Source organism: Drosophila takahashii, chromosome X, assembly GCF_030179915.1.
Source record: "Drosophila takahashii strain IR98-3 E-12201 chromosome X, DtakHiC1v2, whole genome shotgun sequence".
Classification (NCBI taxonomy): domain Eukaryota; kingdom Metazoa; phylum Arthropoda; class Insecta; order Diptera; family Drosophilidae; genus Drosophila; species Drosophila takahashii.
In genome coordinates this window covers 22,775,409-22,800,565 of record NC_091683.1, presented here as the reverse complement: position 1 = coordinate 22,800,565, position 25,157 = coordinate 22,775,409, and the positions used below count along the sequence as shown (strand labels likewise).

The following is a 25,157-nucleotide window of genomic DNA, read 5'->3' as shown; positions in this document are numbered from 1 at the left end:
TTAATAGGGACTGCATATAGTGGATATGTACATAGGCAGTGCATTTTTATTATATTTGCGGCTTACGTTTATCAATGGTTTGATAAGCATACAGCAAAATAATAATTTCTGGTTTTATCGTGTTAGATAAGGTCTTATCAACAAATTATAGTGGGTTGGGACGGCATTCCTCACAGTGTTTACAAAATGACCTACTTACAATAAAAGTCGGTATCTAACATTACTACACTATATCTAATTGCTTATTCAAATATGTTCAAAAATGTGAAAATTTACTTGTAGAGTAAAAGAGAATAATGTATAGCAGGTCGAAAAATATATATGATCAGGATCCTCAGTTTTTACTGAAAAATATTTGTTTCAAAATTATCTATGAAAAATTTATGCCAACTTCTTGTGACGTCAACAAAAGCCCTTAACACTGAAATTTCTCTGGCGCCAATATTATTCCAGATTTTTTAAAAGTATTTGATTTTGTTTAGTTTAAGAATACCCATCAACCTATCTAAAATCTGACAATTTATTAAATAGTTGTGCGTTATAAAAAAATTAAAGTAAAGCTAGAGCTTAAAATTAGCGTGCGAGATAATACAAGTGCCTAAGAAACCCATGTTTTGTCACGCCCACATTAACGCCCACAAACATCAAAAATTTGTGGCGCCCAAATTTTTGAAAGAAATGTACGTGAAATGTATTTTATTTGTCAATATCTATCGAAATGACAAACAATTTTTATATTGGATTATTAGTTAATAAATGAACTTGGTTAGCTGAGTAATTGAATATAACTGTTGAGGGACTCGACTATAGCGTTCTCTCTTGTTTTATTGGTAAGATTCTTTACTGTAGTCAATTATAATTTGGGTGCTTACTTAATTCTCTCGGGACTACTGACTGAATGTAGTAATACCTCGGTAATAGACCAAAAAATAAAGACATATTAAAGCTCAGCTTCCTCATCTAGAAAACCTTCCTTCAATTGACGATTCAATTAACCAGTTTTCGAAATGGTGACCTATTATTAGCTCAAAACCTTATTTTGGATACCAGTGACGCTGAATTCTTCAAAAACATTTTATAGTGGAAAATCTCAAAAAAACTCTCGCTCGTTTCTATTTAACAGTAATTGTTGATTTATTTTACTTTATTGTTCTGTTTATGTTTTACACAGCTTAAAATACTTTTTAATTTCTGATTTTGTATGTTTTCAATTGGAATCATAAGGTTTTAATTTGTGTTAATTGAAAAATTGTCCAGCATTACTCTGGGGCTTTGTTCATTCATTAATCGTTTTCGATCAAAATAAATACACTTAATTACAGCAAATAATTGTACATTGCAATTAAGTTGACTTGCTTTTTTGGTTTGTACATAAGCAAATTATGTAGAAACTTTGAATGTGTTGAATTTGTTCTTGTGTGTGGAGTGTAAAAATATATAGATGTGTCAATAACTGTCGCATCTTTATCCTTTTAATATAAGCCTAATACATCGGTCTGTGTGGCAGGACATATATTCTAGTGCTTGCCTTTGCCCTTGCGACCCTTTTGAAGCGATGGTTGCGAATGCTGCCGAGTTGTCGAGACGTCCTTGTCCTTATCAGTGTCCTTCTCCTTACCGATGTCGGACGCTGGAATATATAAAATAAGTTTTGCTTTAGGCAATATATTGGTAATTTCTAACAGTTTTTCTTGAATAGGCTAATCTACAATTTTTTTCTTTTTCATTTATGTGAACAATAATTGTCGAACTATATAAAAATATAGACCTTCAGAAATGCAAACGACATTTTATTTAAAATTAGAGATATCCAGGATCTCTAGGAAGAACTTCAAAATATTTGGTCAATTCACTTTTGTTTAATTTGGCGAATGGGTGCTACTATTTCTGTGTTCTAGAACAACTTAATTAATGTAGAATTATTTCTAATCCGAAAACAAAAAGTATTGCATAAATGAGGCTTTTGCATTTGAAGCAGTTTATTTCGAAACAGGAAATGAATTTTTAACAATTTAAATCAAGGCTGACGCAATATTGATTTGAAAAACGTATTATTTTGACCTTTGATTAGGAGATTTAAGGTTGTCAAAACTACTTTTTTTTGTGGAATAACGTGGACGTTTGCGCTTACCTGCTAAATCCGTGTCATTTAGCTGCACCTGCTCCAGCGAAGGGGTCAGATGTACCACCAGGTTCTCGTCGACTGCCTCCTCCACCTGATGTTGCTTCTCCGATTGCTTTTGGGAAGTCCTTGCCTCGTGCACAACCACCTCGCCCTCCTCCTCCTCTTCGACGACGTGAGCTTCCTCGGCAATTACGCCATTGAGGACATTGACTGCCTCCTGGGCCATGTTCGCCTGTGCCTGTCGCCGTCGATGCTCGAGATCCCGTTTGTAGTTCTGCGTCCATTCCACATGTTCCTTGTAATACTGGCTAACCGGAATCACAATCACCGAGATATCATCAACAGTGGCTGCTGCCTTGCTATCGGCGAGACGCCAATGCCCAGAGTCGTTGATTTTTCCGCGAGCCCGGGCCACCAGCTCCTGGGCGACCATCGTATAGCGATGCTTCTCCGTAGGATACTTGGAGAGCGTCTGGAAGACAGTGCGTGAAACGCCCTCATTTTCGGATACATCCCAAAGGCCGTCAGTGGCCATTACGAGCACGCCATAATCTCCGTCGCGGTTGTCCTCATCCGAAATGCAAACCACCTGCGTAAGATCTCGCTGCCTCACATCGGGATGGGGGGTGAGGAAGGGTTTTATTTGTATACCCGTGTTGATGGCCAGTAGCTCGTGATCGCCAAAGCCACGCGTCACTCCCAGTGTGCCCAGTAAGCGGCTTCTCTTGCCCTCGCCATTCACCACCGGCATGCGGAGATCCTCCCTGGTCAGCGTCTTGTAGGTCCAGCCACGCATAGTGCCCTGCCGGCAGAGAATGCGCTGGCCCATGTCCTTGATGTGCGGCCGCTTGGCGTACTCCATTGCCACATAATGTTGGCCCATTAGGTGTGGCTTCAATCTGGCCACATTCAGCAAGCGTTCGCGCTCCGTTTCGGGCGTGTGATCCGCGGAGAACGGCACTGGGTAACAGCTAGCTTCGAGTGGATCCGGCTCAATGCCAGAGTGCGCATCCGTTTGTGGCCTATCGGGAGTGGCACGGCGCTGGCAGAGCACAGCTCTTGAGTCGCCGGCATTGGCCACATACATTTTGCCATCAATAAATAATGAAACGCAGGCGGTGCAGCCGCCGGCATCTCGATAACGATCACTGTCCTGCGCTATCAGCGAGTCCATGTTGAAAAAGGCACTCTCCAGTGCACCGATGATTAGCTCGTCCTTGGTCACCCGGCGCTGGAAGTAGATGGGGTGCGGGAATGTGGGATTTAGCTTTGTGCCATCCCCTCCGCCACTGGTGGCGTCCGCATCCCGTGGCAGGAGCAGCTCAAGGCAGTCCACTAGCTTCTCGTGCAGGATATGATGGAACTGATGCGAGGCCGCCAGTGCTGCTCCATATCCGGCGTGTCCGTCGAAAATTCCGAAGTATGTGTACGGGAGATCTGGGTGCTTGTGCTCCGGATCCGAAAGAACTTGTCTGGAAATTGTAGAAAATAAAAAGGGTTAGATGGATGACAATACATTACAATTCCAATATGGGCCTTTAAAAGAAGTTTCTTTATCTAAAACTGTTTTGATCTTAATGGCAAAGTTTTCTGGGTTTCTACAAGTTCCCTGAGTCATTTTATTCGGCTCTATCGCTAACATAAGTTGTAAGGCTTGTTCCTTAAGAACTGTACCAAGGTATTTTGATATCATGAACAACAATATAAATACATAACTATAATTTTCCCTACCAGAAACCTTTTTATAAAAACTCTCAGCCGCGCCATTTGTAGGGGACTAGAAAAGTGACATGCACCTAAATCAAAACGCTATCTTAAACGTGTGTAAACAATAATCTTAGTTGTTCCTCTAAGATTTTTGACACTTTTCAAAGAAAAAATAGAAATAAATATTTACATTCCCTAATGTTTAACTCACGAGTTTTAGTAATGGTGAAGCAACCTTCAGAGGAAGATGTTAGCAAAAGCAAACAAGGCTTTTTGAATAATAAAAGAAACCAACACATGTTTTTGTCATATTTGTTGGCTTCATAAAATATCTTAATATGGTATTAAAAGGCATAGCGTAGAATTTATATTGATATTTGCGAGTAGTTTGCCCTCTGCAAAGTTTTTTTTAAAACAAAAAAACCTTATCGCTTTAATATTTCTTTGTACTATTTATCAAGAACACAAAAAATTGTTCTATCTAGCGATTAGAGAGGTAGAGATTATTAATAAAATTATTGACAGCGTAAAACAATTTCTTCAGAATAAATATACAAATGTACATGGCTTTGAGTGAAATGTTTTTTTGATATCAAGAAGATCCCTTCATATAATGGCAATGAACCTAGATCTCTGGTCTATAATGCAAATGAAATCGTATGAAACATTTTTGCATTTTGTACGATGTTATTGTAATACATTTTTAGGCATACATGGTTTAAAAAAGAGCTGAACAATTTAGTATAGGACTAAAATGGGTGATTAAATCCACCTCTTGGACCGGCCCACTTATATGCGATTTTTCTAGGCCCAAACAGATGAGTTTAAGGACCAAATCAAAGGAAAGATGTGGTAACCTCCATCGGCTGGCCCACTCACCGGCAAAAGGCGCCCTGGTCCTCGTTCCACTCTGACTTCCCGGAGTTGACGCACTCGGCGTATCCGGTGCCCCAGGGCAGCAGGTTGATGTCCCGCGGAACGATGATGGGCCGAACATTGTGGTCCGCCGAGGCGCGCAGTTCGTCCGATGTGAGAAGTTGCAGAAAGGGCGGCCGGGCGTAGGGAAACTTGTCCGGCATTGGCTGACCGCCGGAACCGCCGAACCGGAGGCGCTGGTGCGGCGCATTGTGATGGTGACCGCTTCCGGAAGCACTGCCCCGCTCGCCTGTGCCTGGCAGGGGCGGCAGATCCGGCGCGATGGCCGATATAAAACGCTCCTTAATGTTACTAAACATATTTCTACTTTTGCAATCTATCCCTCTTGCTCCCTCTCGTGCGCTTCGCTAACGCGCTCTCGCTCACTCCCACTGACGTGGCGAGCTTGCGTTGTTGTTGTGCTGCTGCCTCTTATAGTTGATTTGGTTTAATTCCTGAAATATCGGGTATATAGTATGCGGGCTTATGTAGGCGGCGACGTGGGGTCTCCGATCTGATTCACTAGGCTACGGGGCGAACAGTTTTACGTTAATCAGCGAAAACTTTGCGGATTTAAGATTTCTTTTTTTTACAAATAAATCGATTAGAGCCCAGTGTGGCCGTGCATGCAGTGACTCAAAATATCGACGTTCTAGAACGCGCTGCGGATAATACTAAAAATTTGTATTTAAAGTATCTGGCATTTTTCTGTAGCAGTGGTATTTTTTCCGTTAATACTCAAATATTTATATTAATTTAAACAAACAAAATCAAAAATTCTCTCACAATAGTTGATTGAATTCGGTCGTTAAGAAATGACAACCTCTTATTTTCCCATACTTAAAAGGGGGGCAAACATGAAATTACATCGGTTGCGCCAGTCTGTGCACATTGAGAAACCTCTGAAGCACGTTTAACCGACATCCGTTAAGGTTCTTACGTACATAAAACATGAACCACTGTAAAATACATTACATTACAGAGGACATTAGTCCGAAGTAAAAAAATGTTCTTGGGGCCGCTTTCTCGAGTGAAGGCTAACATACTTACCTTGAACAGATCTATGTATAAGATATAGGATAATGACATTTTTACTCAAAGTGACTTTTAACTTTAATAAAAATTACTGTTAAGTCCAATTTACAATTTACAAATTGGCTCTCCGATACATACATATATGTAAAATAAATATACTAAGTAAAATAAAGGAACCAAACAATGGCAGTGTGAAAAGCGTATAAATATCTTAATTATTTAAAGTTTTAATTAACACTAAAAATAGACGATTTTTTTAACAGTTTTATTTTATTTTATTGCAGGTCGGAGCACAGTGAGCTGCGTGACGTCATCATCAAAACGAATGCTTCGGGAATTGCTTTGGACCAACAAAAGGTGGATCAGTATATTAAGGCAATGTCTTTGAATGGGACTGAGAAGGTGGACTAAAATTACAAACTTCTTTAATTAAAGGTACGAACATTGTTATTAATGGGATTTATTTCACTACAGGTGAACAGCGAGAAGCTTGCGGCCATGTGGATGTATGCCACCCAAATGGGAACTTTGCCGCCACCCTCGGTTCGTAAATTGACACCCCCTTCGAGGCAGATCATGCTGATTCCCTCCACCGCTGGCAGTGGGGTAAGCCCAATCACTTTTTTCGATATTCAAATTAGGGATAACGTTGTGCAACAAAATTAATGCTTTTTTAATTTACATCGAAGGATGCTATATTTTTTAATTCGTTTCGAATTCCCAAGTTAAACTGTGTTTTCCAAAAAAGTCCCCGGCGCAAGGATTCTTAGCACAAGGACCTCAAAGCTCGAAAAATGCCAACTTTCCGGAGGTATCACAGTCAAACGGATTTATGGTTTGTTTTGATGTTAACGTTTTCTCAAAGATACACTCTTTATTTTTCGATCCCTTTACTTAGAATAATTGTAGGAGTTTTTTTTTTAAGGGAGAAATAAATTAATTGCGACATAGCTTTAAATAAAGAAAAATTACTCCTTGACGACTTTGACCAATTTTCCCAAAAGTATACTCTATAAAATTGATGATAGATAAACACAACAATCAAGGATTTTACACACGTATTTTATCTATTTTATAGAGTATACTTTTAGCACATTGGTAAAAGTCTTCAAGGAGTCATTTTCCTTTGTTTATAGCGACATAATTGCGACATAATTAATTTATTTTTCCCTTTAAAAAAATCCTAAAATCCTAAAGGGATCGAAAGATAAAGAGTGTTTTTTTTTAAACTTTAACATCAAAACAAACAAAGAATCCGTTTGACTGTGATACCTCCGAAAAGTTGGACATCAGGATCACTAGCCGAGTCGATATAGCCATGTCCGTCCGTCTGTCTGTCCGTATGACCGCTGATATCTCGAAAACTGCGAAAGCTAAAAAGTTGGGATTAACACCCCATATTCTTGAACTTTCTACGCAGCGCATGTTTGATTCAGCCGTTCGCCACGACCACTATAACATAATCTCCTTAAAGGACCTCTGAAGCCAACCAATAGCCTGACGCCAAATGACATGTAAATGGCATTATTTTGTGTTTATTTTGTTTTTTTAATTGGACCATTAATTAAAAAGTATGAACAAATACTAGAATGCAAGCAGTTGCTTTAGTGGTGTCGCTTTGATGCTTGCATATCTCCTATTTGGTAGGGTATTTGATAGTCGAGGCACTTGACTGTAGCATTCTCGTTTGTTTTGTTCTTATATTATGCATTTATAATTTTGAAATATTTCAGATAGCACCACCGCCACCCACACGCCTGCCTCCTCCGCCGCCGGGTGTCGGAGCTGGACTTTTGCTGCCGGTTCCTCCGCTGCCGCCCCATTACCGTGGGATGACTCTTCCTTACATGCGGCCCGGTCCGGGATCCGTGCTCTACGCCCATCCGGCCAGCTTGAGCGGCACATATCGGACCCACAAGAGCACCAAGTCGGCGGAGATCAACGGGCAACGAAGGCGCCGGCGGGCGGGAAAATCGGATGCGAATCGCCGGCAGCGCCGCAAATCAGAGGCCGATGTCCTGGACGGAGCACCCAATTTCCAATATACTGGTCTGGATCGAGCCATAGCCGATAGCTTCTTGGCTAGGCAGGAACAGTCGCAGGCGGGCAGTCACATCGACTATTCGTCGTCAGCCTCCTCGGACTTGTACGGCGGTCAGAGGGCTTCCTCCAAAACGAAGATCGTCTGCCGGGATGTGGTAATGTGAAGGGGAGATGAGCCTCAATACAAATCCGCATTTCCCTGACTTTTGTACATATTCTTTTCGCGGAGCCTTTCTTCAAGTGGCTTCAACAGAAAAATTACACATTTTTTTAGTCCTATCCATAACTCTATATCTATATATATATATATGCGTATTAATTGTAAGAACCTAATGAATCGAATAAATTTATGTATATTAAACGAAATAAATTAATTAATGAAAACTAGGAATTTACTTTTTCAACTACACCAACGTATTTTGGAATGAGAAAGTTCAAATGGCAAGGAAAGCGAAAAACGTATAATGTTCGAATACTATAATGAGAGCCATAAGATATATAATTTATTTCCGCCAAAGCATTTATACGTAAATTCATTTATTGCTTAAGTCTCAGAAGGTAAGATATAACCGTATTACAGGTTGAGAATATTGTATTTATTAGTGACACCCTGTTGCAGCGTTTATAAAATCTGTAGAAAATGATTAGTTAACCTAGAAATCCTCATCGCTGTGGTGCTCTGTTTTATTGGCCGTCTTAGGTCGCAACGGCAGTTCTCCAGTTAACTTTGAAATGCTAATGTCATCTATCGAGTTGAGATCAACTAGGGGTAAAAAGTTGTACAGAGTATTTAAAATAGAACTTAATAGCTTCTCCACTTACAATCGTCATCACCGGCTCCCAAAGCAATATGGCTCAATCCACTTATTCCACTAATGCCGCTCATCCCACTCATGCCCATGATCTCGCCCACATCAAGTTCACTTTCGGAGCTCCCGAAGCTGCTGTCATCATCTCGTGAATTGAGCATACTACTTCCGGGTCCATTACGGCCATTTCGATGGGTGCCACCTGCTTCTCCTTCAGTCGCTCCACCTCTTCTGGATCCTCGGGATGCTCTGGCATCACCACCTCCTTCTGGTCCTGCGGCGTTTCTTCCTGTGGTTCGATCATATTAACCAGCAAATATGTTAATTAAATTTACAATAAAGAGGAAACGCTATAGTAGAGTGCTTCGACTATTAAAAACCTGTTACTCAGCTTAACAATATTAATACAAATATGCCTTCTTGTATGTGTTTCGCTCGCCTTATTTCAAATACAATACGAATATAATATAATAACAGGTATAAATATATTATATTGCGATTTGAATTCCCTTAAAATCACTTAAATTAAAAATTAAAAATTTTTAAAAATATTTTTCTGAAAGAAGTTAAGATGTTCCAGAAAGTTGCATACCAAATATTTAAATATCTCAAACAAGTCTCAAGTGCTGCATAACTTAAAAGTCGGAGCTTAATTAGAAAAATATTTTTTAAAAATAAACGGTAAGAGTTAAAATAAAACCGATCCTTATATTTCAATCCTCTATCGAAAAAAAAGTTTCGATTGATTCTGAGATTTGACCCAACTTGGCCTGTCACGTTTCACGTGGAATTACTCATATTGAATTCGTAATGGAGACCCGAAGGTGATTCGGCCCTAGTATACTTTTCCTATTACTACACCCAAAAAAAAAATGAATCGCAGGTCAATTCGACCTTTTTTAAGATCATTTTTAACTTGATATGGGGCCAGGTAAATGTGATATGGTCGAAAACCAAAACTTATTCTAGTGCGAGCGAGGAAACATGCTTGAAGTTCGTTAGTTCGAGTTTCGAATACGTCTTTCTCGCTTCCACTCATGTCATTTTGCTCGCCATATTGATTCTTGCGCTCTTTTTCGAAGTTAATGATGATATATTTAATGTAAATTTGATGAATATTTCAGGTAAAAACGATATGAGTAGGAATAACCAGAAAATTACATGGACTTATCGATTTTACGGCGACGTGCTTTTTTTTGTGTGTATAGTAATTTAAATTGTGTCCCGACCACATTACAAGGCGGCCATGCCTATGGCAAAGTAATCCATGTTGTAATCCATTGTTTCCCTATTACTAGAGGAGAAGTAATGCATTCGTAATCGATTTTGTAATGGCAATTTTCGCCGCTGGGTAATAGCGTTTATGAGTGCAAGATCTGGAGTGCGTAATTCCTTACCTGTGAGAGAGACTGTCTTTCTGCTTCTTCCCGTTGTGGGCCGTACTCTGGAGGTGGCTGTGCCAGGACGCTTTCCCTGTGCCGAAGTGAGGCTGTTCTGCTGCATCATCTTGTCCTCGTCCCGAATATCGGGTATCTCCGAGTCGAGGCCGAAGACACTCCTGCCATTTACCACCATGTCAAGGCCGGAAACCGCTTCGCCGCCATCCTCGTCCTCATCCTCGTCGTCTAGATCATCGTCATCGTCTTCAATGAGGCCCTCCGGGATGAAGGGTATGGAGCTCTCGGCGGGCTTTTGCAGAACGGGCGAGGCAATGGGCGTGGCACGTTTGGTACGCAACTCCAGTTGGGACTTCAGAGCATCGCGGACATGCAACCTTAGGAAGAAGCGCTGGAAAAGCTGCTGCAGTTCCTTCTCACAGTCCTCGAACTCGGCCATGTGGGCCGGTCGAATGCGATGCAGAGCCTCCAATCTTTGGCGCGTTCTCTCTAGCTCCGCACGGCGGCGCTGCAGCTTGGAGCCCAGCGCATTTAGTTCCACTTTTCCGGCCTCGAGTTGGGCCCTGCTCGACTGCAGGCGCACCTGACTGGCTTGGATGGCGTTCTTCAGAGTCCTCTCCACACTGAGCAGTTCCAGGGGCCTTTGGGCCTGGGACATCCGGGCCTCCTTGTTCAGCAGCTCCTTTGAAAGCAGCTCGTATATGGTGGAGCCTCGCTGGGCTAAATCTGCAGCCAGCTCTCGGGCTTTACGCAACTCGTCCATTTTGTCCCCAATGTCGACGGGATTTAGGCTTCTATACTGATCCCGTTGGTCCTCCTCGTCGCGATCGCCTTCGTTTTGTCCTGGGGCCGTCAGTAGTCGGGTGACTTTCTGCAGTTCCGCTGCCGTAACCGCTGCGGCCGCATACAGTTTCCGGGGATTCAGGCGTATGGCCGCCTTGGTAACAAAAAATTCGGTCGCCGAACGGACGAGGAGAATCCGCTGCTCCTCTGATTCCACGCCGCCGGGCAAAGTGGCACCCGGTTCCATCAGACCAGCCAGCCATTGCAGGAGCTCGGAGACTATGTGGAAACTGGCCAGGCTGCCATGCTTATTGGCCAGGGATTGGAGGGGAAATACCCGGGGAAAGCCCAACAACTTGAGGTGTTCCCCCAGATCTACAAGAGGGGAAGTTTGTACGCGTAAGATGAGAAGGGATGAGAAGGGGCAGAGTCAGAACGCACCTCGCACATCCTTGAAGGACATTCCTGGATTCCGACGTGTTCACCTGTTTTTGCTGCGCCGGCTGCGCTGGCAATTGCATTTTCCACACCGTCATTTGTTGTGGTCTTTGCCGCCTTTGTTTGCGCCACCGAATCCCAAATTGAAGGTTGCCAGGCAACGGACAATACACAGCCAAAAAAACTAGCAGATGCATTTTATGGTATAGTCGTAAGAAACGATATAGCCGATTTGTAACAAAATGTATTAATTTAATTATTAGAGCGGATAGAAGTCAATGATGTGATACCCTATAATATAATACTTTTCTGCAATCCCTCACCTAAAACCGAAGAGCAAGGATAAAATAGTCTGAACATGGAAATAACATTATTAACGAATCAAGATAATCTTGAAGAGACTTGTCAACCTTCCCATTTTGTAAATGTTGATTTTTTTGCACAGACAGCAGCAAGTAAACTTAAGTGTAAGGCATTTTTATAAACTATATGTCAATGCCGATAGGAACAACAAATAGGCCAACACAAAAATTAAATATTTCAAGACACGTACAGAATGACTTCTTGGAAAATATTGATTTTTATATCCTTGCAGAAGGTATTTGTAATTTTTTCACAAATTTAGAACTCAATGAAGGAGACGTTACCGAGCCTGTAAAGTAAATTTATTGTTGATCTGTCCGTTTCTCTCAGTTTTAAAGCTAATTAATTAATTATTTCAGAATTTCGTATTCAATTTAAGAAATATATAAAGTCATCGAAATGTAAAACGCTTTAAATATTTCTAAAATTAATTATTTAATAGCTGCCATAGAAGCGATCTGCATAAACTTTAATTTTCCAAAGCTTGCTTCCTTTCTCGTTTTACATTATTTTAATCACTAATTATTTTAAATAGTTAAAATAAATGGAAATCTTAAAAATCCATACAAACTTCCGGATTACACATCAAAAAACTAAAAAAAAAAATTTTTATTATAAAAAAATAAAATTAAGTTGAATGAAATTGTACAATATGAATGAATATTATTTTAATATTTACAACCAAAGAATTTAATTTTTATTGTTCTTTTGTATGCATTTATTGCAGTGCCCTCCTACCCAGTGTGACACGTTTTCATGTATTGCTGTGGTCGGTCATACAGAGTTCACCTAGGCAACGGTTGCCCCGTTGCCTTACCACTGAAAAATTTAGGGGATGTGTGTCATATTTGGAAATGTTCACGAGGATGTACAGTTCACCCACCAGAGGGCGCCAGTCAAGCTAATATAGCAACGTAATTGACCTGTTGCCTGTTAAGCACATTATTATAAGTTGCCCTTTGTATTCAAGTTTCTTCTAAATGTATTTTAATTACCTTGGCATCGATTTTTTCTAATTTCCGTTCAATTTAATGGATTCTTGTATGCCACTGACAGATTTTAATCAGCAAAAAGCCATTAGTTGTGCATCCTGTACACGAAGTCAATAAGGAACGCTGTAGTCAGGTGCAATGCAAAATGTGTCATTTCTTGGAATAAAGCGACATCTGTTGGTAATTTTCGAAACTTATACATTATTGACATTACTCACATTACTCTTAAAAAAAATCCTTAAAATTTTCCAAGTATAGGGTTTGAAAGATAAAGAGTGTATCTCTTAAAAAAACAAACCATGAATCCGATTGCCTCTAAGATCTCCGGAAAGTTGGCCAATTTCAGCATTTTTCGAACTTTGAACTTTTCGAACTTTTTTCTTCGGGGAACCATTTCGAAAACGCAGTTCAACTTGGGAATTTGTAACGAATTCAAAAACAAAGCAGCCATAGAGGTAAATTTTTGATGTTGCACAGTGTAATCATACATATGTGTTTTTTTTGTCACATTTTTGATTTGCCTGAGAATGGTTATACATTTGTTATTCGGCAAATAAGTAAGCACACGTATCAGGATTTCAACGGAAAATGATATGTTTTCAGTTCAATTTTTTCAAGTTTGGCAAACAGTAAAGAACCGTATGTATCTGCCTGTAGTAATCCGTGTCTTTCGTATGAAGTCATTTGAAAACTGTTCTTTCAAAATAAAATTAACACAACAGCACAAATTTTCCGATTTTTTTTTTAATTAAAACAAGTAAAGACTAAAACATAAATTATTAGCATTGCCCCAAAAACAAAACGTTTTCTTAATTTTAATATATGCCCAAGTTAGTTAGTTTCAATCGGTTTATACGTTATACGTAATCAAAAAATGTTATATATCCATCTCCCTCGCACTCCCTTTAGCCGAGTGACGGGTATTAGATAGTCGGGACACGAACCCGACTATAGCGTTCTCTCTTGTTCTTATATAGTTTTAACCAATTTTCATTGTTTTTTTTCTTTCAAAATGACGACTGTGGGAATTTTTGTTGTTGCTTAACAATAAATACCTAATCGTACAAATTTCTACATGGAGTAGGTTCAGCCAGTGCACACTGGGCCAGCCGATCAGATTTTTGGCCAAAAATACGTTTTTCTTTTTTAAGAAAATGACCAAATTGAGTTTGGGATCCTTTTTATAATACATTAAACTAATTTATGCCAAAGTTTCAAAGAATTCGGGCAAGTAGTTTTCTTTTACCATATTTTCAAAGTGAAAAATTCATAAAATATTGATGGAAATGAAAAAAAATTTAGAAGTCAAAGATGCTGATGTTGCTGTTCGACTTCTTTCCGAAACTTGCAGAAGGGATTATTTTCAACAAGTAAAAAATATAATATAGCTCGTATGTCTTACTTGTTTGCTAAAATAAATGTAATTGTTAATTTTTACGCTTTTTTTCAGCAAATGAGTACTTTGCTTTTCGAGTGCCTTCGAGTGCCATCCCCAAATTAGTTCATTCCTTCAAAAAAAAATTCGTTGATCAATTTACTAAAAGCGTAGCCCACCGACTCGATGCGGTTTTGCCTTAGTTTTCGGTAATTTAAGTTTTAATTGAAGGCTTAAATCGAAGTCGAGCTATTTTGAAGAGCTTATCTAAGAGAGCCCAAGAGTAGGCCATACTTTATTTCTTCAGGTTTTGGTGAACATTTTGCGCTCAAAAATTTGATTTTAGTGTGACTAACATCTAAAATCTATTTTTTACGTACACTAATCGATTATGGTATTTTCCAAACCTATATCTATCTATTTAATCAGGACTATGCAAATAAAAATGTAGCATACTTTTGTGATGACTTCAGAATATGTCAAATTAACATTAAACAAATCAAAAAACAATATTTTTAAACAATTTTTTTTACATAATTTGATTATATAAAACTTAAAAGGTAACAAGAACAAAAAAATAGAAATTTTTTTTAAATCGATTGTTTGATAAACGTTGATGTGGGAGCCTCCGAAAGTTGCACTTTTTAACGGTTCATAAATCTTAAATGACATAATATTTTTTAGTGATGTTAATTTTTTTTAGTTTGTTTTATCTCATACTTTATTGTTTTCGAAAATTGAAGAAGTGCGTCTTCTAGTTATTTTTTTAAAAATAAAAAACCGAAAAGTACGTAAAATTTTCCGACTTTGGTCTGGATTATCTATATCATATAAAATTCCAAGAAATTTTACTTGTAGTTCGTTGGAAAGTTCAATCTTTTAAGAAAAAAACGCAAAAAACTGCATCCTTCTAACTGTCCTAGGAAAGAAATTACAGATTTTTGGCCAAAAAATTAACTTTCTGGCCCAGTGTGCGCCCTACCAATACAAGCCCGACCACTGTGCATCTCAGTAAATTTTCGCCTTCGCACACCTTCCTGGTGCTCTTCGTCACTACGTGGACTGCCGTCTACAGTGAAATAGAATTGCATGGAAAACTAAAATTAGTATTAAACAAAAAAATCTTTTTGTAATGGAATTTGTCGTAATGGAATCTACATTGGTATTGACTATGGAATCTATTAAAATCTATTAAGGACTACAAAAATGCATTATGATATGTAATTTTTCGGTGGCAGCCCTATACCTTAATATGTATTACCAATATACTAAATACTTCTAACAGCAAATAAGCATTAAGTAGGCTATTCGTTTTCCTGTCAATTGGAACCTGTCAGATTAGGCTCGTACGTCTTTCTGTGGAAAGTGAAAAATCTGTGAAAGTTCTGGATATTCCATAAGCCACAGCCATGGCCCCAAGGAAACGCATTTCGAAGATCGCATCGCGGAGTATGGTGCCGGTGGTGCAGACGGCGGCGGAGAGCACATCTCAGCGTTCGGTTGGCACCCAAACTAATATACTGGCAATGGGTGCATCGAAGCGCAAGAAGATCCAGGACAAGGTCAAGCCGCTGGCGTTGCAGATACCGCTGTCCCAACAGTTGGCGGTCCGTCCACCTGCAGCACCGTTGGCCGCTTCCATCATGCTATGTGAACAACCAGCGGTTTGCCCACCCTTTGTGCCCGATTCAAATGAGAAGGCCTGTCAGGCGGTGGACAGCGGTACGCTGCACACAGCCGACCGGTGGATCACCCCGAACTCCGGCGAACGACAGATGAGCTACCTCAAGTCCCTGGTGACCAATCGACGCGAAAAGGCAAATCACTGGGATCGCAGACGTCTGGAAACGCTGATGACCCAGATCAACGACAATCCACCGCCGCGTTGGCACCTGGCCTCCCAAATGTGGCTGGAGGTCGACCAACTTGAGGAGCGCATAGAGGCCTACGATCAGAGGGAGCTGCTCAATGACAAGAAACGTAAAATTGACGAGGAGGTGGACAAGAACCTGTACGGAGGACAGGACGAAGAAAAGGCCGCTAGGCAGGATGAGCAGCAGAACGGGGAGGTCCTTCAGCAACCAGCTCAGATTTAGGAACTCGAGCTGTCTGTAATGGCTTATTGTTCTCAATGTAATGTAATAAAGCAAAACATTTTTTATCACATTCAGCTAATGTAAATTAAGTACTATACATATATACACTCTCCTTTCTCCTGGATAATGGGACTTATATTATTTATAATATTTTACACTTACAAAGAAATGTAAAAATAGTGTTTGAAATACTAACACAGAACCTAACAAAATCGCACAACTCCTTAATAATATAAAGTTCAGCGCACAGTGGGGTAACAAAGATTAAAAGCGATTGTGTGGGAGTGGCACATTCGCATAACAAACTTGCGACCCAAACTCTCTGTCTCTTTTAGTTTCCGAGCTCCCAGAAGGACATGGCTAGATCGACTCGTCTATGATCTGATCATTTGGCGCCCACGTTATTTTCGCAAATTGGGCAAATTCGTCTCCTTCGCTGCGTTTCAACCTTTTGACTGAAATAAATATACCCTTTGCAAGGCAGGGGCATTTTAAGTCATTACATACACCCAGCCTTAAACTAAGGTAACATGGACTAAATTTGGAGCTACACTCAAAATAAATTTAACCCTTAATTTTAGAAAATCGCCATTCAAATTTTTCTACCCGTTACTCGTAGAGAAAAAGGGTATATTGTTTTCGTGCAAAAGTATGTAACAGGGAGAACGAAGCGTTTCCGACCCTATAAAGTATATGTATTCTTGATCAGGGTCACTAGCCGAGTCGATATAGCCATGTCCGTCCGTCTGTATGAACCTGAGATCTCGGAAACTACAAAAGCTAGAAGGTTGAGATTTCCCACACATATTTTTGGGCTTATACGCAGCGCAAGTCTGTAATAAACTTGCGAGCGCCACGCCTCCTTTAACGCCCTCCTTTATGGCAAAACCGGGAACTTTTGAATTCAATTACAAGAGAACCATGGCCGACCGCCAAGTCTTTTGCACGTAAATCCATCGAGGATAATTTTTTTTCGAATTTCGGGGGTGAGCCCGCTAATATAAAGTATTACCCAAATGAAATATTCTCGGTGGACACTGATTCCTTAAGAACTCGAATGACAATGGATTATCAACTTATAAAAGTATTATAAAAGTAAAGTTCAAGAAATCGCTGTCCAAGGATTGTAAAAAAAAATGCGCCTCAGGCGAAAAATATTTTTAAACAAATCGTGCGGTAAAACCGCCGCGCCGTTTGCGCGTTCGAAAGATGTCAACAGAATAACAGGTATTTACACTCGCCTACACACAAAGAAAAAACTTGGTAAAATCAACTGTAATAATTGTCAAACACGCCCCAATTCTACTAAGTAAATTGTCATTTCACAACAACAAAATACACACAATTAGCAAAGACACAAACCCAAAGCAAAAACAAAATACACGTAACTATTTTAATAGTTACGTAACTATCTTTGTTGGTCAATTTTACCAAGCAAATGTTTTTGTGTGTATAGCGACTCTTCTTGATTTTAACTGTTGTAACTTTTTAGGGGTCCGCCAAAAAAATATTTAAGCTCAAATTTGGATTTGTTATTACTTATCGTACAGTATCAACCCTGCAGGAAAAATGCGAACTAGTCTGAAAAACAACTAGTTAAATAACTAATATAAAGCAACCGGAATTTGTCTGAATGCATTTGGACCACACAGGGTCTAGAAAATTTGTGCTAGTCGAAAAAATTATTAATACAAAACTAGTAAAATATAAACTTGTCTCGGACTAGTACCTTTCTGACAAAAAAAACCTTTAAAATATTTAACTGGTAGAACAAATAAATGTTAGGGTCTAGTTAAAAGGCAACTGGAATTTAACTAGATGCAAATGAAACACATATGATCCAAAAATATAGCCTAGAGTGTAAATGTCTTGGGAAGTTTAGCACTAAACAAATCAAACACTCGAGGTCCTTGGTTCAATCCCCAGTCTCTGTACATTTTTTTTTGTTTTTTGTTTGGTAGGTGATGCTTTAGTTTTATTTTAAACTTTGTTTAATCTGTCCGACGCAATATATATGTGAAAAATCGCTGTTTATGAATTTTGTCACACTAAAATTCATAAACCTTGTTAGGGCATTACAAAATGTGATGCGTGTATGGCTCAATCAGTAAGTGTGTCTACAAATCCAAAGGTCCCGGGTTCAAGTCCTAGAAAGAGCGACTTGCCTCAAAAAAAGTAAGTTTGTTATAATTCCATTTAATTATCATTTACTGTATTTGATTAGATAATTATCAGAAATTCTCTAAGGACCGCGCCTATTAATTGGATACTAAATTAGGAGAGCGTCAAGTTAGGCATCGTCAAGTACTAGTGAAATTCAATCACTTGATGGTTTAAAGATTAATTTTTAGTTTTTTCGTGAAAATATTTTTTTGAGTGTATTTTAACAGCTGAAACCATAAATTGGTTAACAGTCACTAGTGCAAAACTAGTAGCAAATGGACTAGTTGTTTCCGACGACAAGCATACACTCAGAAAAAAATCGCCCTAAATTTTAGAAAATCGCCATACTTTGAAAATCGCCTTGAAATTCAGAAAATATTTCTATTTTTTAGAAATAATTTTCTAAATAATAAGAAAAACTTACCCTGATTAGATCAACTCCTCTTGTTATCCACTTTTAGAAAAAATTTTCTGTTATTCAGAAATTTTTCTTTCAAACTAAGAAAAAATCGCCTTACATTTTAAGAAATTGGCCCAATCGGTAGCCTAGGGGTCTAATGCGAGCGGATTATTTGTTTTCTACGCTTATATTCGGAAGCGTGTGTTCGATCCCACGTCGAGGCGGACAAATTTTGCGTATTTTTTTTTTTTTTTGGCGCATTAATATGTATACTTTAATACAAATAAGGATTTAGGTAAGCTAACACACACATAATGGATAAATAAGAGTATAAACCTAGAACCCAAGAGAACAGAATGAGAATGTACTTTGTACAGCGCCTCTCGTGATGCTTCCCTGGCGCAGCTAGTAGAGTGTTTGGCTGCAAACTGTTAGGTAAGGGGTTCGAATCCCGCCAGCGACCAAAATGTTTTTCTCAAGATAGTAAGTTATTTGATTTTTATGTTTATCATTAATAAATAATATAATAATTTCAGTTACAATTCAAGATTAAAAGTGTGTTTGTGTACAAGCATCGTGACGTCATCCATGTGTTTAAATAGAGGTGAGAAAAATAAGTTGAGAAACGAGAACCCCAACAACAACACCCCACTCCGACAGAGGGGTGGAGTCGGCATAACTCCCGATTCCCCGATTTTTTTTCTTCTTCTTATTCAATTTTGCAAAAACTAACCCTAAATTTAAGACATTTTTTTTCTAATTTTTAGAAATATTTTTTCTAAAAGGCAAGGCGAGCTGCCTGTGGCTTAAAAAGTATGGCGATTTTCTAAAACTCAGGGCGATTTTTTTTCTGAGTGTATGAAAAATGGACCACTTCGTTACAAGGAAATGGACATAACTTTAACTAGTTAACCTTCTTGACCCAACTAGTATATTAATAGTCCAAAACTGATTCCGTTTCATGCAGGAAATGTCAATCTCAATACTATAACAGTTACTTGGCGCAAGATACAAAATTTTACGCTTTGCTCCCGTCCTCCCCCACATACAAAAATGTAGGCTTCAGTGCACATGATGGCTGTGATTATATTATTACAAAATCAGCACATCAATTATTTATTTAATGAGACAAAATAATTGAGCAAGCAATTTCTATATTTAGTGTTTGACTAAGATAAACAAAGGGAGGGCCATAAAAGGCAGGTGTTTGAGTCCAATGCCAAACATTTAACATGAAGATGCGTCTCTATCTGCTGCTGTTTTTGGCACTCGGCTGTTGTCTGATGGTAAGTGAAAATGTGTAACTTAAAATATTATGAAGGACGGTGATACATTTATTAAGTTGAATTTTCCATATATTTCTAGCAACTGACCACAGCAAATGTTGGTTTGGTTCGTGGATTTGAGGTTCTCGGGCATCGTCACAACTCCTCTGGTGAACCGTTCAGAGCTCCTCCACCACCTCCTAGCACTACCGCAGCTGGATCAACAGGTTAGGGTTATCCAGAACTATACAGAGAGACAACATTTGACAAAAGCACAATGTGAATTTAATTCTTGTAAATTAATCTTTGTCAAGTAAAACTTAGGAAGTATTTTACTAAAGCATATAAAAGGTATTCGATGCATAATTATTACGCTGCATAAAGAGGTAACTTTTTATACCCTTGCAGGTATGCCTACTTAATGTGTTGTTTTTACACTCAGAATTCCCAAACGTTTTTAAGGTTTTAAGACTACTTTAACTTAAAATTCGGACGAAAAAAAGTCCGTATACTATAGTATTATAACCTTTAAAAAAAAACATAAAAATCAAGTTGAATCACACAGGGTTTGAACCCACAACCCTATGAACTTAGTCCTCAAAAAGCAAAGTTGAAAGAGCAAGTGATTAGACCGCTGGGCTACCGAATTTCACACTTTTGGAGTGATTTTTAGGGCAAATCGCCCTTGTATTTAGAAAAATTGTACGAATTGTATTGTATTTAGGGCAATTCGCCGTTGGATTTAAAAAAGGTCAAAACAAAGCAAATCGAAAAAAAATCGCCCTAAATATTAAAAAAATGGAAAAATTAACCCTAAAAAGATTTTTTTATGGTCTGCCTTGAATTATGGCAAATTTGTCGTGAAAATAGAAAATTTTTCTCAGTTCAAGGGCATAAATTTTTTAGGGCGATTTTCTAAAATGTAGAAAATTAATTTTATGAGTGTAATAGTGGTGACGTTGGAGGGTATCCGTTCCAATAGGGTGGAACCACAAGTGGAGTTCACTGTAAATTTGAAAGAAAGTCTCTCCGAATTGAACAATAAAGTCAAGGATTCAAACTCTTCGTTTACTGTTGCTCTACACTCATAGAAATTTTTACCCTAAATCGCCCTAAAAACGGGCTTTTCACCCGTGGATTTAGAAAATCGCCCGGATCCCCTGGCGATTCGGCCGTGTATTTAGAAAAATGTTTCTAAAAAATCCCTATGGTATGTAGCCTACAGTAGGCTATAACTTTTTTTGAACTTAGAATATTGACATTTAAAAAGTTAATAACACAAGTTTTTTACAATGTGCGTTACTTTACGAACCCTCGTAAGGTCTGTTTTCTCGTCCGGACGAGAAAACGACACTAAGAATTATAGTTATAAAATAGTTAATTTTATTCAATTGCGGATCTTAAGAATACAAAGATGGCTGAGGAATGGCTGAGGAAAGGCCAAGATGCCAGTACCTCGACTTGAAAAGCGCAGTCGGAGATGTGACACCCGAGGCAATGTAAATATATGCTCATGTTGACATAAGTACATGCAAGCCGACGCGGGCCACCAAATGACGGGGCCAATGGAGTTGATAGACCGAACTAAAATGCCTCCGCTCGCCACCCATCCGGGCCATTCAACGCCCACTCTGATGTGCCCTCCCCCAGCCCAATACCACCCCAATCCGCTGAATAAACACCACACTCAAAAAAAAATTTTAGAAAATCGCCTATGGATTTGCTTTACTGGCGATTTTTTTCTATATTTCTGGAATATTTCTTGAATTTAATGAATTTTGATTAATTGGAAGAAAATTTTCTTTACCAGTAGAAAATTTTTTTATTTTAAAGAAAAAAATCGCCAGTGAAGCAAATCCATAGGCGATTTTCTAAAATTCAGGGCGATTCATTTTCTGAGTGCAGGCAGACCGGAATCAGAGGTCCCAAGCAACGACAACCAAGCTCTAGCACGGCCTCCAACCCATATAATAATGTATCGTTTATACGAGATCAAATTTCGAAGAACGTAATTTTTATTATTCTGCGGATTTTTTAAACTGGAGAACATTTTATAACCAGTTCTGGGAGAGTTCATTTATTAGCTAAAAAGTATGTAACAGGTAGAAGGTAGCGTTTCCGACCTTATAGGGTATATACAAATATCGAGAGTCGATCCTTAATGAAAAATAAATTGTTCACCAAATATGAAAATTAGATTAAGTTTTGATTTAATAAAAACTAATAATATACATAAGATGGTCAGAAGAATGGCAAAGATTTTTTTGTAGCAATAAAGGCATTCAACACCAGAAATTGGCGAATTCTGATGGAATATTAGAATGCGATTTTTTTAGAATGTTTTCCTCAAAAATTGGTTGCCGTTTTTTTTATGTAGTTTCAAACACATTCGCTCGGGACAATGTCACATATTAGCATTTCTATAGAATAATTTAAAAAACAGAAAACAGGTCCAAAAAATTACACAAAAATAGCCGAAAACTACGTTTTGTGTATATTATTGGGGTTTTTCATAAAAATAATCAAACTTTACTCCACATTTTTTTTTGGCAGCAAAATCATGCGGAAATATGTTTTTTTTCAAGTTTTAAGTTTTTTTGGCTTGGTGGACATTTTGGTGGAAGTGCCCATATTGTATTCGTGCAAAAGTATGCAACAGGGAGAACGAAGCCTTTCCGAAGCCTAGTCTGTCCGTTTGTCTGTCCGTCTGTCTGTCTGTATGAACGGTGAGATCTCGGAAACTACAAAAACTAGAAGGTTAAGATTTCCCACACATATTCTTGGGTTTCCTACGCAGCGCAAGTTTATTTCAGCCGAGCGCCACACGCCCTCTAAACGCCCACTATCGATTTTGAAATGCGTCTGGTTAAATATATTTAAAGAAAACGAATGCAATCCAGATGGCTTCTTCTGTTAAAACAATTCATATTACTTGCGCTTGCTAACGTGTAAACATCATGAATTGAAGACAAAACCGACGGTTGGGCCGTGCAGAAAGCCTTTGAGCCTTGAGGTCGGTGCAAATGCGTGACGCGTGAAAATTCGTCAAATGCAGGCCAACTGACATGGGGAGCGTCTGCATCCTTCGCCACCAGCTCCCCTCCGGATGCTGCTTAAATATGCACAAAGACTCACGCTTGGCCAAAAGCCCGGCAAAATGTGCTTGTCCTCGGGAGTGTTGGCTGGGGGCGTGGCTCAGTTGGCTGTCAACTGATTAAGCAGCTGAGAAGGAGACCGAGGACCAAGAAAACACCATACAGGACCAAGGACCAATGTGAGTGGCTGTCATCGCCGCGACTCGGGGCATTCATATGATAACAAGCGATTCACACCACTTCAATTCCAATTAAAAGTCACAGACTGAATCTTATGGCTGCTCGGATTAAAACCAGCCATGGTGCGTCTGCATAAATCCGACCTTAGTCCGACAACGGCGTTAGTCTCTCAAAATTCAGAGCTATAAAATCTTTTAAAAATATACAAATTCCTTTAAGGGATTAAATTAAAGAACTAACTTTTTATCTAAACTTTTAGCCACCAAAACACATTACATTTAGAAAACAATGTATTTTATATTACATAAATACACACAAAACAAGAGAGAACGCTATAGTCGGGTTGGTGTCCCGACTATCTAATACCCGTCACTCAGCTAAAGGGAGTGCGAACGCTGTACTCGGGTTGGTGTCCCGACTAATAATCGTAGCTCAGCTAAAGAAGTGCGAGGGAGATAGATATATGTAGATATTTTGATTGCGTATAACTTTTTAATGAATGGTCCGATTTGAAAAATGTCTTATACATTTCGATAGGTATAAATATACACAACAAAATTGCATTTATACTTCTCGGAAATTTTTAAAGATGTGGGCGCAGGACCCATTTTCAAATCGTTAGTGGGCGATTGTGGGCGTTAGAGGGGGCGTGGCGCTCGACTGAAATAAACTTGCGCTGCGTAGGAAGCCAAAGAATATGTATGGGAAATCTCAACCTTCTAGCTTTTGTAGTTTCTGAGATCTCAGCGTTCATACAGACAGACAGACAGACGGACATGGCTAGATCGACTCGGCTAGTGACCCTGATCAAGAATATATATACTTTATGGGGTCGGAAACGCTTCCTTCTAGCTGTTACAAACTTTTGCACGAATCTAATATACCCTTTTACTCTACGAGTAACGGGTATAAAAATTTGCTTGGTAAAATTGACCAACAAAGATAGTTACGTAACTATTAAAATAGTTACGTGTATTTTGTTTTTGCTTGGGGTGTGTGTCTTTGCTAATTGTGTGTTGTACACACAAAAAAATAACTTGGTAAAATCAACTGTAATAATGGTCAAACAGGCCCCAACCAGCAAAATTGTCAATTCTACTAAGTCTGTGGTTTGTAGTCATTGCCTTAGTATGGGTCGTAAGCGGAGTTTTGTTTCTCGGAGCTTTTTTCATTTCCACATGGAAAAAAACGAGTCAAAATGTAAAATCTGTGCAAAAACGTTTTCGGGAAACTACAACTGTAACCTTGAACGTCACCTTAAGTTCCAGCACAATGAAATTTATAAGTCTGAGATGGCCCAGCAAGAAGAAGATCCGATTCCGGAAAGGAAAATAAAGTTTTCTTCGACTATGACCCAAAGTGCAGTCAAGGACGCATGTGTTGATCTGGTTACGGTCGAAAAAATGCCATTTACTGTTCTGGACTCCAAAGCTTTTAAGACGTTGACTGAGCAAATTTTTACCGGTCTGAATATGCCTACTGTAACTTCCAGAAATGTTATGGATGTGGTTGCAGAAAAAATATGAAAATATTAAGGAAAAACTCACAAGTACAATTAAAAACAAAATTATTTGGTTAAAAATGGATACAGCCACTCGATGCAATCGTGGTATTCTTGGAGTGAATGCTCAATTTTATAATGGATGCGAAATTTTTGTATGCACTTTGGGACTTATAGAGCTCAATAACAAGCAAACAAGCCAAAATTTGTGTGTAGAGGTAACTTCTATTTATACCAAAATTTCTTTCATTTTTCACCCTAGTGGGGGGTGATATATCACCCATATCACCCCCTTCCTTTCTTGTTATTTCTTCGAATTTGTTAAATAGTTTTTGGTAAACGTTTTTTCCAAAATTGGTTCTCAATAAAGTAGATCTTTCTCATTTTGAGAACACCTATGTAGGTGCGTATTCTACTGAACGGAAAACCAAACTCTCCTAAGTGTAGCATTTACGATATAATTTCGTAATTTCGT

General features: G+C 38.8%; 4 protein-coding genes across 4 annotated transcripts in view; 2 read left to right on the top strand and 2 right to left on the bottom strand.

Annotated features, from left to right (window-relative positions):
- LOC108058867 (uncharacterized) overlaps nucleotides 1–8,178 on the top strand; it is a 32,753-nt gene extending 24,575 nt beyond the window's left edge. Inside the window, exons 5-7 of the mRNA XM_017143834.3 lie at nucleotides 6,067–6,184; nucleotides 6,257–6,388; nucleotides 7,516–8,178. Of these exons, the coding sequence (XP_016999323.2) occupies nucleotides 6,067–6,184; nucleotides 6,257–6,388; nucleotides 7,516–7,989 (724 nt within the window). The 3' untranslated portion in view covers nucleotides 7,990–8,178. The remainder of the gene's footprint in view (nucleotides 1–6,066; nucleotides 6,185–6,256; nucleotides 6,389–7,515) is intronic.
- Nucleotides 1,110–5,387, bottom strand: LOC108058866 (protein phosphatase 1H). The gene is made up of 3 exons (XM_017143833.3): nucleotides 4,712–5,387; nucleotides 2,132–3,597; nucleotides 1,110–1,630 (listed from the first exon to the last, which is right to left on the bottom strand). Exons 1-3 carry the CDS (start codon nucleotides 5,065–5,067, stop codon nucleotides 1,518–1,520), a joined length of 1,935 nt encoding a protein of 644 aa, XP_016999322.1. The 5' UTR covers nucleotides 5,068–5,387; the 3' UTR covers nucleotides 1,110–1,517.
- A 221-nt stretch (nucleotides 8,179–8,399) lies between the features above and the next one.
- Cluap1 (clusterin associated protein 1) lies at nucleotides 8,400–11,342 on the bottom strand. Its single transcript, XM_017143815.3, has 4 exons — nucleotides 11,256–11,342; nucleotides 10,032–11,189; nucleotides 8,648–8,923; nucleotides 8,400–8,588 (listed from the first exon to the last, which is right to left on the bottom strand). Exons 1-4 carry the CDS (start codon nucleotides 11,275–11,277, stop codon nucleotides 8,479–8,481), a joined length of 1,566 nt encoding a protein of 521 aa, XP_016999304.1. The 5' UTR covers nucleotides 11,278–11,342; the 3' UTR covers nucleotides 8,400–8,478.
- A 3,955-nt stretch (nucleotides 11,343–15,297) lies between these two features.
- LOC108065044 (uncharacterized) lies at nucleotides 15,298–16,143 on the top strand. Its single transcript, XM_017152899.3, has one exon. It carries the CDS (start codon nucleotides 15,392–15,394, stop codon nucleotides 16,076–16,078), a length of 687 nt encoding a protein of 228 aa, XP_017008388.2. The 5' UTR covers nucleotides 15,298–15,391; the 3' UTR covers nucleotides 16,079–16,143.
- Nucleotides 16,144–25,157: the final 9,014 nt, after the last annotated feature.

Coding starts and splice junctions, on each gene's coding strand:
- LOC108058866 (XM_017143833.3), bottom strand. CDS start 5,067: ATGTTTAGTAACATTAAGGAGCGTTTTATATCGGCCATCGCGCCGGAT. Junction 3,598..4,711: donor GACCAGGGCGCCTTTTGCCG/GTGAGTGGGCCA, acceptor TACAATTTCCAG/ACAAGTTCTTTCGGATCCGG. Junction 1,631..2,131: donor AAATGACACGGATTTAGCAG/GTAAGCGCAAAC, acceptor TATATATTCCAG/CGTCCGACATCGGTAAGGAG.
- Cluap1 (XM_017143815.3), bottom strand. CDS start 11,277: ATGTCCTTCAAGGATGTGCGAG. Junction 11,190..11,255: donor GTCCTTCAAGGATGTGCGAG/GTGCGTTCTGAC, acceptor CCCCTCTTGTAG/ATCTGGGGGAACACCTCAAG. Junction 8,924..10,031: donor AAAGACAGTCTCTCTCACAG/GTAAGGAATTAC, acceptor ATCGAACCACAG/GAAGAAACGCCGCAGGACCA.
- LOC108065044 (XM_017152899.3), top strand. CDS start 15,392: ATGGCCCCAAGGAAACGCATTTCGAAGATCGCATCGCGGAGTATGGTG.